The sequence below is a fragment of the Acipenser ruthenus genome, chromosome 12 (assembly GCF_902713425.1).
Source record: "Acipenser ruthenus chromosome 12, fAciRut3.2 maternal haplotype, whole genome shotgun sequence".
NCBI classification, from domain to species: Eukaryota; Metazoa; Chordata; class Actinopteri; order Acipenseriformes; family Acipenseridae; genus Acipenser; species Acipenser ruthenus.
Window position 1 is genome coordinate 1166188 of NC_081200.1, and position 12666 is coordinate 1178853.

The 12666-nt window shown below is 45.0% G+C and overlaps 1 protein-coding gene across 1 annotated transcript; it reads right to left on the reverse strand.

The window, feature by feature from the left end:
* Positions 1–8756: 8756 nt before the first annotated feature.
* LOC131740016 (uncharacterized) lies at positions 8757–12224 on the reverse strand. Its single transcript, XM_059034190.1, has 3 exons — positions 12206–12224; positions 9591–10877; positions 8757–9220 (listed from the first exon to the last, which is right to left on the reverse strand). Exons 1-3 carry the CDS (start codon positions 12222–12224, stop codon positions 8757–8759), a joined length of 1770 nt encoding a protein of 589 aa, XP_058890173.1.
* Between the last annotated feature and the right edge of the window lie 442 nt (positions 12225–12666).

Below are 12666 nucleotides of genomic sequence, written 5' to 3' on the forward strand. Positions count from 1 at the left end.
ATTATTATTATTTATTTATTTATTTCTTAGCAGACACCCTTATCCAGGGTGACTTACATTTGTTACAAACTTACAGTTGCATACAAAGAGCCTTCAGAAATGAAGCCTTGAATTCATGCATCTATCAATAAATGAGGGCAGAGCTCTATTAGTACTAATGAAAGAGAGCACTCAGTGAATTGATCTCAGATTCATTGGACTATAATAGAAAGTGTTAATTTCATTCCCATGCAGTTCCTGCTACACACTGTAAGCTGATACAATACAAAATGTTCTGTCTACCGTTTTGTTTGCTTCTCAATTTCTTCAACCTTTCACCATCTCTGTCCTGATTGCCAAAGTTGTGGTGTCACAATGCTTTCCTTCTCTCTCTCTCTCTCTCTCTCTCTCTCTCTCTCTCTCTCTCTCTCTCTCTCTCTCTGTCTCCTGCACACGCTCACTCTCAAATAAACAAACACTGCCATGAGCCAGCTTCTTCACAGCCTTGCTTTCAAGTCTCACTCTGGATTGCCCTGCAGCCAGTGATGAAGAGGCAGACAGGTGCTGCACTGTTTCCCTGCAGTTCACAATCCTCAGTGTTGCCATGGCTGCATCCAGGTCCAAATCGGGGTCAGCCCAGGTTTGCAGCCCTCAGCCCTGTTTGACTGCAGTGTGTGTCAGATGATTCTGGTGAATTTGAACAGTGGGCAGTGTATTAATCTGGATCAATAACACACAAAGAATAAGGAAAAAGTGACCCTCAAGCACCATCCAGCTGGAACAGTTTACCTACCCAGATTCAGGGCGTCGAGTATTTTTAAAAGAACTGTATTTGACATGTTTTGACCTTGAGCATTATGCAGTTATTTCTGTGGTTTAAAGCATCTTGATGAAAAGACATGGTGCGGTGACAAGGCAAACATAGCAGCCAGTCTGCAATGAGCAGCACAGCCAGCACCCCCTGCTAAAGCAATTTAACAACACACATCTACCAAGGAGCTGTTCTGAACACTCGTGAAACTGCTGCAGCTTGTAATCAGGTTGCATCTTTGAGGTGCTATGCAGTGAAATATAGGTTTATTCCTTTCAAAACAGGACCCTATACCTCGAGTATGAACTGCAGTCTCACCGCATCACTCGGCTGTCTGCTATTTGTACCAATTCACTGCACTCTCTACTGCAGTTGCTGTTTTTTTTTAATATAAATATTGAAACCAAACCTCAGCTCCTCTTAACGCTGGGGAATAACTCTGCACGAGTAAATAATAATTATGCCGGCCGCCACAAAGTGAAGTAAAACATATTTTACAACAGCACAAAAATGAAACGATTCATCATCATAAAATCCCTACCAACAGATGAGCGTTTCCAGACTGTAAAGCTAACGGGAGATGAGTAATTAGACAGCTCTGCCACAGGGAGGGGACTCCACCAAAGGCATGGAGCAACACCAGCTTTCTAATCCGTCAATGTGCCAGCCCTCTGGGACAGATGAACAAACTAGCAAGGATGGTGTACTCCTTGCTCATTAGACCCTTCAGACTGGTTTATTTCTGCCATGGTCATTGCCAAGCTTGGTAACATCTTGAATATCATACCAGGCTTGACATTGAAACACATGTTTTGGTTGTACAGTATATTAACAGCATTTGGGTTACCACTGCACTTGTGGTACTGCTTGCTCATTAAAATCATTTGCATGTGTCTGAAGGAGGAATGCTGAGAGGTTTTTTGTAAACTCTGAGGAGTCTGGGAGAGGACAGTAAGCTCTGGGTATTCCCCGTGTTGAAGGGATGGAGGGGTTTTCTCAGTGCTATTTTAGGTTGCTGAGAAGACCACAGACACACTGCCAAGTGGCCTGGGGATTAACCGTCCCTCGCAGAAGCCAGTCAAGATTTAATGACAACATACAAGTATTAAACTTGCGTGAATCATGTTTTCACCATGTGTGTTTAAAGCAGGAACACACTGCCTCTGCTGCTAATGCAGTAAAACTGGAACAAACACAAGCAGAGTGTGGTTAGACTGGATATTAACTGCTGTGTATTGTAAGATATGTGATTTAACATTTTGTGTCTTATCTGTTCAATACACCATCGCTGTATGCATGTTCTCTGTTATTATTTCCACTTAGATAATTAGTCATCCTGCTTACTAAGTTGTATACCGTTTTAAACCACTGTGGGTTAGCAAATTGAAAATATCTTTTCAAATGGGCTTTGTCTTTCCAGACTTCTTCTCCCTTCCATCACAGCCACCACCACTCCAATTTTGAGTCCCAGCAGGACCAGGTCCTTTGCTGAGTTCAGTGCCCAACATCTGTCAGAGTGTTTAGCCCTTTGCCCTCCCTGCTGTGTGCACAGGAGCCGGGCTTTAGGGAGCTGAGGGTGTCCTGTGATTTCAAAGAGCAGGGACTCCTGTTAACATGACTCGGGGGAGAGCCAGAGGGTTATATCTGTGATTATCACCTTGACCCCCCCACCCCGCCTACACTGTAATTTATTACACGAACACTGACAGCTCGTTAGGAGCAGGGCAGCGTGCATGGCCTTGTCCCTGTGCTCCTGCAGAACATTATATTATAATGTGTCCCATTCCTTAATCTTTTGAGTTAACTAGTGGCGATGAAGAAGACCTGTACGAGAGTGGAGTAGGGTGTACCAGCTTTGTATCATCAATGAATGTGCAGTTGTGTCATCAATGAATGTGCAGTTTGTGTCATCAATGAATGTGTAGTTTGTGTCATCAAAGAATGTGTAGTTTGTGTCATCAAAGAATGTGTAGTTTGTGTCATCAAAGAATGTGTAGTTTGTGTCATCAATGAATGTGCAGTTGTGTCATCAATGAATGTGCAGTTTGTGTCATCAATGAATGTGCAGTTTGTGTCATCAATGAATGTGCAGTTTGTGTCATCAAAGAATGTGCAGTTCATGTCATCTGCACAAAGCGTCTTTCAAGCAAGGAAGAGCCATGAAAATGAGATTCTTGCCAGAGGCTGTTGGCAATAATGAAGCAACATCTTGTCCCTCCAAAAAACCTTCCAGCTCTTCAAGTTGACCTGGCCTGAAGTTTTTATTTTTCATTTTAAAAGCAGGTAAAATCGATCAAAGTTCATGACCTTCAGCTAGTCAGCGGACTGATTGAAACTCTCAGATAGGATAAGCCAGTGGAGGCTGTACTCGTCTCTAGACTCTTCCAGCAGTCACAGGAGAAAAGAGACAAGCACAGAATGGATCCATCTTTACACCTCGGTCACAAAATGAAATGAAATGCTTAAATAAACACAAATAGGCTGAGTGCTTTTTTCAGCTCTTCGAGCAGTTTCAGCGGTCTCTGTGATGAGTCTAATCATGGTGCGTGTCCATTTAATTGTGTGATCAAAGATTTAAATACATTTTTATCTAAAGATCCTTATTGAATTCTGACTTTGCATCATATTGTATAAGACTATTTGCTTTTGATCATTGGGTATTTTACATGGTATAATACTCAATTCAATGACATGTATTTTCTTGTCTTTTTTAAGTTCACTAATATCAATTGTGTCACATGCTTTATTTGGTCCAGAAACCAATATTCTGCTCCATGCGTTTTGCTTTATTTCAGCCAGTAAATTGACACAACGTAATCACTTTCACCCTGCCTTAATAAGGATGTAATGTAAAGTACACTCAAAGAAGAAACATATCTAGGAGCAAAACGTTTAACAGGGAAAAGATGGCAGCAATGTTTTTCTGATGAGATTGTGGAGATTAGAGGGGAGCGATCACAAAAAGTAAGACGCCTAGAGAAAGATTTTAGCATTAATAAAATGCATTCCCCATCTCATTCCCATGAGTATTAGCCCCATATGGCATTGATGCCAACTTTTCTTTTTTAACAGAAAACAGCTATTCAGAGTCATTTTGCATTGATTATTTTTGTTTTCCCCATTTGTGTACTATGCATTTACCGTAGCTTTACCATGCTTTACTATTCACCCCTATAGCAATATATTTCAATATGTATGTATGTATTCAACAATATATTTCACTGTATAATTACATAAAGCAACATACTGTGAATTATCCAATATTATTATTATTATTTGTTTATTTAGCAGACGCCTTTATCCAAGGCGACTTACAGAGACTAGGGTGTGTGAACTATGCATCAGCTGCAGAGTCACTTACAAGTACCTCTCACCCGAAAGACGGAGCACAAGGAGGTTAAGTGATTTGCTCAGGGTCACACAATGAGTCAGTGGCTGAGGTGGGATTTGAACCGGGGACCTCCTGGTTACAAGCCCTTTTCTTTAACCACTGGACCACACAGCCTTCAATATGACTTCTATATGTTGATGTAACACTTTTTGTAAGTATTGGCAAAACTAACTGGAAATAAAACGGTCACCTTGTTACAAAAAGGATATTTCTGCTCTAGAAAGAGTGCAAAGAATAGCAACCAGAATTAACCTGGGTTTAAAAGGCATGTCGTATGCAGACAGGCTAAAAGAATTGAATCTATTCAGTCTTGAACAAAGAAGACTACGCTGTGATCTGATTCAATCATTCAAAATCCTAAAAGGTATAGACAATGTCGACCCAGGAGACTTTTTTGACCTGAAAAAAGAAACAAGGACCAGGGGCCACAAATGGAGATTAGATAAAGGGGCATTCAGAACAGAAAATAGGAGGCACTTTTTTACACAGAGAATTGTGAGGGTCTGGAACCAACTCCCCAGTAATGTTGTTGAAGCTGACATCCTGGGATCCTTCAAGAAGCTGCTTGATGAGATTCTGGGATCAATAAGCTACAAACAACCAAATGAGCAAGATGGGCTGAATGGCCTCCTCTCGTTTGTAAACTTTCTTATATTCTTATGTTCATAACATACACAATTCTGATATACTATGGGCTAATATATTCGAAAATTTTTAAATCAGGCCCTGATTTACTGGAATTTTTTTTAAGCCCTGCCAAACTACTTGACAGCAGCCTTGTGTTTTTATCTTGCATGGATATTTGTTTTCCATGACCCCTCACGTGCAGATGAATGTTATTGTCTCTCAAAATTACAATTTGATCAAAAATTACACCTTTCGCGTGAGAGAGAAACAGAGAAGGAGGCGCAAGCCATAACATGTGAAATTCGGTTTTACTCCAGTGGATCTGTGCTTGAGATGGTGCATGTGAAGAACTAATAAATAACTGATTTAGAGTAGACAGGGGGTCCGAGCTGTGAGGCCTAGCACTTAACACTTCAAGAGCCTTACAGACTTGGGGAGCAGCGACTGCCAACAGAACGGGAGAGCAAAACACAAGGACTGGTGCTACAGCCTCTCGGAGCTCCAAGACCATCAGCACAGGGTATCCCAATAAAATGTGTGAGAACAGAGCCAAGCATTGGAGATGAAAAAGTTTGAGGATTGTTTATTTAAACATGATGTATGTGAGTGAAGGGTCACCCAGACCCCCTGGCTCATCCTAATGAAGCACAGCTGACAGAGCAGCCGCTCGCCTCGAACACAGAGTTAATTTAATATCCCCCCAGACCTGTCTTCATCTGAGAAGCCACAGCCAGCCCCGAAGAGGAAGCCGGACACAACGGGCCGCTGTCCTTCTGGGAGGGGAAAATCCTCAGGCGTAGTCTCTGCTTTGCACAATGTGAAAGAGCAGGGCTGAGTTTACATTAACTCAATTGCATTATTTCCAAAATGAAGTTAAAGTCCACTCTTTACTTAAAGCCTTTGAAAGTTTGCCCTCATATCTATTTCTTTTTTTTATTATAAAAACACACAAACAAACTCAGTTGCAGGATGAGGCTCAGTTACTGTTATAGTTTTATGGCTTAAATGTAACAATTGTTTTATTTTTTTGAGGAAGAGAAAAGCATGTTTTGTTCGCTAAGTCATGATTCTTATACTTATATAAGATACTTGATTACTCTCTCATGGCGCAATTGTAATTTTGCAAGATATAACCCTAACCCTTTTCTGATACAATTGTGTACTTACATATATCACACAAAAAGATTTACACTTCAAGTATATTACAACTATGCATAATAACATTGTAATAATGTGTAAGTACACGTGCATTTACTAAGTAACTACTATGTAAGTACACAATAATTACAGACATGCAGGGGACATTCTTTTTCCATTGTGTACATGTGTTGCTCACACCATATTAAATGTAAGACACAGTCAGTTTGCAGTGCAAACTCAGACCCTTAAAGCTGTGGCGAGGTCAGCCTCACAGTAAGCCCCACTCGGAGTGCTAATAATTAACAGCACATTGGTTTTTTTGATGTTGGACTTCTGTTGGGTTTTAATGCATGTCCCCCCAGTTTAATCCCCTCACATGCCACTGGGTTGTTGTGACACCTGCTGTGAGCAGTGAGGCTGGAGCAGCTGCACACTCCCTCTGCTGCCTGTCACTCACCCTGCACTGGGATTGCATTGGGAGCATTTCAGCTGACAGCCATATACAGTACAGTACAGTGCTGCCCCTTTAAAAACGTAGTTGGGAGTCATAGGAACGAGGCCATGCAATTTGTGATCTGCCCTATAATGAGAATCCAAGTGCTAAAGCAATGGCATTGTGGTGCAAATACAGTAGGAGGCACGACTATACTGCTTTATAACCTGGTCCAAGGTATAAAGGTGTGTATGTGTGTGTGTGTATATATATATAAAGGTGTGTGTAGAGCCCAATCCTAACCCTAATGTGCAGAGCCACACATTTTCTTTGATTACTACAGTATGTGGCAATGTCTGCAAAGTTAAAATCCTTTATAAAATGTATTATAAAGTCCTTGTTCTCTCTGTGCTTGCGGAATCAGTTCAGATTACCCCCCCCCCCCCCACATACACACACACACACACACACACACATCCATTGCTGTGTGAAGTATCTACTTGAATATTGAATGTAAAAAGAAAGGGTCCATATAAAGTGCCATGCAGAGAGGTCAATGATGTAACACAGTTCAGTTTTCATGTAATAGCTATGGTTCCGGGAAGACTGCTTCCTTTGATAGTAGAAGTGTTCCAAGCAGGGTTTAACCTGGCAGTCCGGTGGTTTCTGAGAGCTTGTTAATCTGAGAGGTATGTGGATTTATATAATTGGGGAGTCGACTTCACAGGCATCGGGGTCCATAGATCATCTTATTGAAGTGATTTGCTGCCATCCAAAAACAGCTAAAGGCCTTCTAAAAGAAGAGTTGCTAGATGGAGCTGAAGTTCTACTGAGCCTCACTTGGCACTGCCACACCTCCACCCTGCCAAGACTCATCTATTTAAGAGCTCTGAAAAGTGTTTAGTCTTGTCTGACATTCGCCAATGCTTCATATCCGCCATCCAACAGCTGCCAATTAGCACTTTTACAAGATGTTGATGTTTCTCTGCTGCTAATTCACACAGACAGTTGATACTCCAGTTCAAAGCCTGCCTGAGAGCCTTTGAAGGAGATGAAAAAATACTGAAGAATGTTCTGTATACTTGATGGGGTGTTAGGGTTCAGATGCAATACTGTATAAATGAATATCTACCTACCAGACCACACTGACGCACAGTCCCTAAGTGCTACCCACCAGACCACACTGTCTCCCAGTCCTTCAGCTCTAACCACTGAGCCATTCTGCTTCATTCTCATTCTCTCAGATCCAACCACTCAATCACCTTGCCTCATTCCCTGTCTCTCAGCTCCAACCACTCAGCCACCCATCCTCATTCCCAGTTCTTTAGCTCAGCTCCAGCCAACAGCTGACAGAGCCTCCCAGTCCCTCAGCTCTAACCACAAGGTCACGCTGCCTCCCAGTCCCTTGGCTATAACTAGAGGTTCTCACTGCCTCCCAGTCCCTCAGCTCAAACCACTTAACCAGTTCCAGTAACTCATCTCTCAAACCACAAGGTCATACTCCTTCCCAGCCCTTCAGTTTTCATTTGCTTCCATTTGTTTCATGAAGTAATCAAAAACCGTAGAGTGAGCATTAAGGTTTGCTGACTATATTGTAGACTGATGTTATTATGCAGCTAATTCAGAAAGACAGCTGACATGTCCCTGCTCACAAAATGGGCGCCAAATGTTTAGGAGAAAAAGTGTGATGTGTTTTTGAGAAGCTCTGCTGCCTATCAGGTTTCCTGATGCAATCCAAGCAATTTGCATTCATGTTTTTTGCTTCGCTCTGTGATTAAAGGCAGTACAATTGCGTTGACAATAACCTCTTAGAAATCAATCCCAGCCCTGCAAAAACAGTTGCAGGAGCCCTTTGATAAGCTGCCAGGGCAGTCACATGTTTCAAATGGTTTAAACAGGCCCCCTGAGATGCAAAGTGGACTGATAGTTTCCTTGATTCAAGCACAGCATTCTCACTTATCCCAACCTCACCTTTACAACACAGACTTCTTTATGTGCAGAGATGAATGGATACCAGTCGTAACACCAGGCGAGCACTAATGTGTTAAGGAATATATTTGAAAATGTGCAGTATGCACATACTGTATAAAGCTGATTTATTTCGTTTCTGTAACTGAACTCTATAAGAAGAGGATCCATGCAAGGGCTCCAAAGATGATCTTGTGATCTTCAAGCCTGGGTTTCTTCCTTTAAAGCCAGGACTCCAGAAAGTGAGTTCAGGGTCAGCTGCTTCAGTCAAGCTGGTTGGGATTTCCTATATTATCCTTGTCGTTACCTTTATTACATACCTGGAATTCATTAGATACCTGGAATGATCCCTTAACTGTCAAGCCCACCTCCCGTGTCACTTAGTGACCACACCCCTTTAGATTCTTCTAGACTGGCTCTGCAGTTCGGTTCATTTGGAGAGAGTGAGAGCAGAGATTGATAGCTGCTATGCTGTACTGGTGGACTCCTGGCTCCTGGCTTGCCCCATGCTGTACTGGTGGACTCCTGGCTCCTGGCTTGCCCCATGCTGTACTGGTGGACTCCTGGTTTCTGGCTTGCTCCACACTGTACTGGTGGACTCCTGGCTCCTGGTTTCTGGCTTGCTCCACGCTGTACTGGTGGACTCCTGGCTCCTGGTTTCTGGCTTGCCCCACTCTGTACTGGTGGACTCCTGGTTTCTGGCTTGCTCCACACTGTACTGGTGGACTCCTGGCTTGCTCCACTCTGTACTGGTGGACTCCTGGCTTGCTCCACTCTGTACTGGTGGACTCCTGGTTTCTGGCTTGCTCCACACTGTACTGGTGGACTCCTGGATCCTGGCTCCTGGCTTGCTCCACTCTGTACTGATGGACTCCTGGTTTCTGGCTTGCTCCACACTGTACTGGTGGACTCCTGGCTCCTGGCTCCTGGCTTGCTCCACGCTGTACTGGTGGACTCCTGGCTCCTGGCTCCTGGCTTGCTCCACGCTGTACTGGTGGACTCCTGGCTCCTGGCTCCTGGCTTGCTCCACACTGTACTGATGGACTCCTGGTTTCTGGCTTGCTCCACGCTGTACTGGTGGACTCCTGGTTTCTGGCTTGCTCCACGCTGTACTGGTGGACTCCTGGCTCCTGGCTTGCTCCACGCTGTACTGGTGGACTCCTGGCTCCTGGCTCCTGGCTTGCTCCACGCTGTACTGGTGGACTCCTGGCTCCTGGCTCCTGGCTTGCTCCACACTGTACTGATGGACTCCTGGTTTCTGGCTTGCTCCACGCTGTACTGGTGGACTCCTGGTTTCTGGCTTGCTCCACGCTGTACTGGTGGACTCCTGGCTCTTGGCTCCTGGCTTGCTCCACGCTGTACTGGTGGACTCCTGGTTTCTGGCTTGCTCCACGCTGTACTGGTGGACTCCTGGCTCCTGGCTTGCTCCACGCTGTACTGGTGGACTCCTGGTTTCTGGCTTGCTCCACGCTGTACTGGTGGACTCCTGGTTTCTGGCTTGCTCCACGCTGTACTGGTGGACTCCTGGCTCCTGGCTTGCTCCACGCTGTACTGGTGGACTCCTGGTTTCTGGCTTGCTCCACGCTGTACTGGTGGACTCCTGGTTTCTGGCTTGCTCCACGCTGTACTGGTGAACTCCTGGCTCCTGGTTTCTGGCTTGCTGCATGCTGTACTGGTGGACTCCTGGTTTCTGGCTTGCTGCATGCTGTACTGGTGGACTCCTGGCTCCTGGTTTCTGGCTTGCTCCACGCTGTACTGGTGAACTCCTGGCTCCTGGTTTCTGGCTTGCTGCATGCTGTACTGGTGGACTCCTGGTTTCTGGCTTGCTCCATGCTGTACTGATGGACTCCTGGTTTCTGGCTTGCTCCATGCTGTACTGGTGGACTCCTGGCTCCTGGCTTGCTCCACACTGTACTGATGGACTCCTGGTTTCTGGCTTGCTCCACGCTGTACTGGTGGACTCCTGGTTTCTGGCTTGCTCCACGCTGTACTGGTGGACTCCTGGCTCCTGGCTTGCTCCACGCTGTACTGGTGGACTCCTGGCTCCTGGCTTGCTCCACGCTGTACTGGTGGACTCCTGGCTCCTGGCTTGCTCCACGCTGTACTGGTGAACTCCTGGCTCCTGGTTTCTGGCTTGCTCCATGCTGTACTGATGGACTCCTGGTTTCTGGCTTGCCCCACTCTGTACTGGTGGACTCCTGGTTTCTGGCTTGCTCCACGCTGTACTGGTGGACTCCTGGCTCTTGGCTCCTGGCTTGCTGCATGCTGTACTGGTGGACTCCTGGTTTCTGGCTTGCTGCATGCTGTACTGGTGGACTCCTGGTTTCTGGCTTGCTCCATGCTGTACTGGTGGACTCCTGGCTCCTGGTTTCTGGCTTGCTTCACACTGTACTGATGGACTCCTGGCTCCTGGCTTGCTCCACGCTGTACTGGTGGACTCCTGGTTTCTGGCTTGCTCCACGCTGTACTGGTGGACTCCTGGTTTCTGGCTTGCCGCATGCTGTACTGGTAGATTCCTGGCTTCTTGTCTAATTACGCCACAACAAAGGGAGTGGGATTCCACTGGCAATATATCTCTTGCTATTTTCCCTGTCAGGGATGTTTAATTTCTTGCGGGCTAATCACTCCTGCGCTCAAAGTAAACAGTGATTAGGGCAGTGTTTATTTGAAAGAAGAGGACGAGCGGTGCTCTAATCTGGTGAGAAAGGAGAGATCAGAGAGAGGCGGATTTGATTCAAGGTAATTGACCACACTTGAGAAAATAGCCTCTGAACCTGCTGGGCTTGCACATACAGTGCAGGACCCTGGAAACTTACCGTGATTGCACTGCCAAGAAAGAAAGAAAGAAAGAAAGAAAGAAAGAAAGAAAGAAAGAAAGACAAAAACAACAGAATTACTTTACATCTTCTAAACATCTGCTATCTGATTTGTTTCAGCTGCCTTCTTTTAAAAATGTTATCATTCTGGAAAGCTGATAAGACAACGCCATACATACAGGCTTTACAAAAAAATTCAATTCAATTCATAAAGTAATACAAACAACACCACGTCAGAAGGGGAAGAAACTCTGAGTGAAGTGGTAAAACAGCAATAATGTGGCCTTATAACATAACATACAGTTTACTGTAGTCTACTGTGATGAGAGAGTGCTGCAAAAACATGGTCACATTTCAAACACATTTAATGCTTTATTGCTAAGCAGGTAACACTTTACAGTTTGTCTCTAATTACTGTGTATTTACATACACTGAACAAAAATATAAACACAACATGTAGTGTTGGTCCTATGTTTCATGAGCTGAAATAAAAGATCCCAGAAATTTTCATGCACAAAAAGCTTATTTCTCTCAAATTTTGTGCACAAATTTGTTTACATCCCTGTTAGTGAACATTTCTCCTTTGCCAAGATAATCCATCCACCTGACAGGTGTGGCATATCAAGAAGCTGATTAAACAGCATGTTCATTACACAGGAGGACCTTGTGCTGGGGACAATAAAAGGCCACTAAAAAATATGCAGTTTTGTCACACAACACAATGCCACAGATGTCTCAAGTTCTGAGGGAGCGTGCAATTGGCATGCTGACTGCAGGAATGTCCACCAGAGCTGTTGCCGCAGACCACGTGTAACCACACCAGCCCAGGACCTCCACATCCGGCTTCTTCACGTGCAGGATCATCTGAGACCAGCCACTCGGACAGCTGATGAAACTGTGGGTTTGCACAACCGAAGAATTTCTGCACAAACTGTCAGAAACCATCTCAGAGAAGCTCATCTGCGTGCTCGTCGTCCTCACCAGGGTCTTGACCTGACTGTAGTTCGGTGTCGTAACTGACTTCAGTGGCAAATGCTCACCTTCGATGGCCACTGGCATGCTGGAGAAGTGTGCTCTTCACGGATGAATCCCGGTTTCAACTGTACCGGGCAGATGGCAGACAGCGTGTATGGCGTCGTGTGGGCGACCGGTTTGCTGATGTCAATGTTGTGAACAGAGTGCCCCATGGTGGCGGTGGGGTTATGGTATGAGCATGCATAAGCTACGGACAACGAACACAATTGCATTTTGTCAATGGCAATTTGAATGCACTCAGATACCGTGACGAGATCCTGAGGCCCATTGTCGTGCCATTCATCCGCCACCATCACCTCATGTTTCAGCATGATAATGCACGGCCCCATGCCGCAAGGATCTGTACACGATTCCTGGAAGCTGAAAATGTCCCAGTTCTTCCATGGCCTGCATACTCACCAGACATGTCACCCATTGAGCATGTTTGGGATGCTCTGGATCGACGTGTACGACAGCGTGTTCCAGT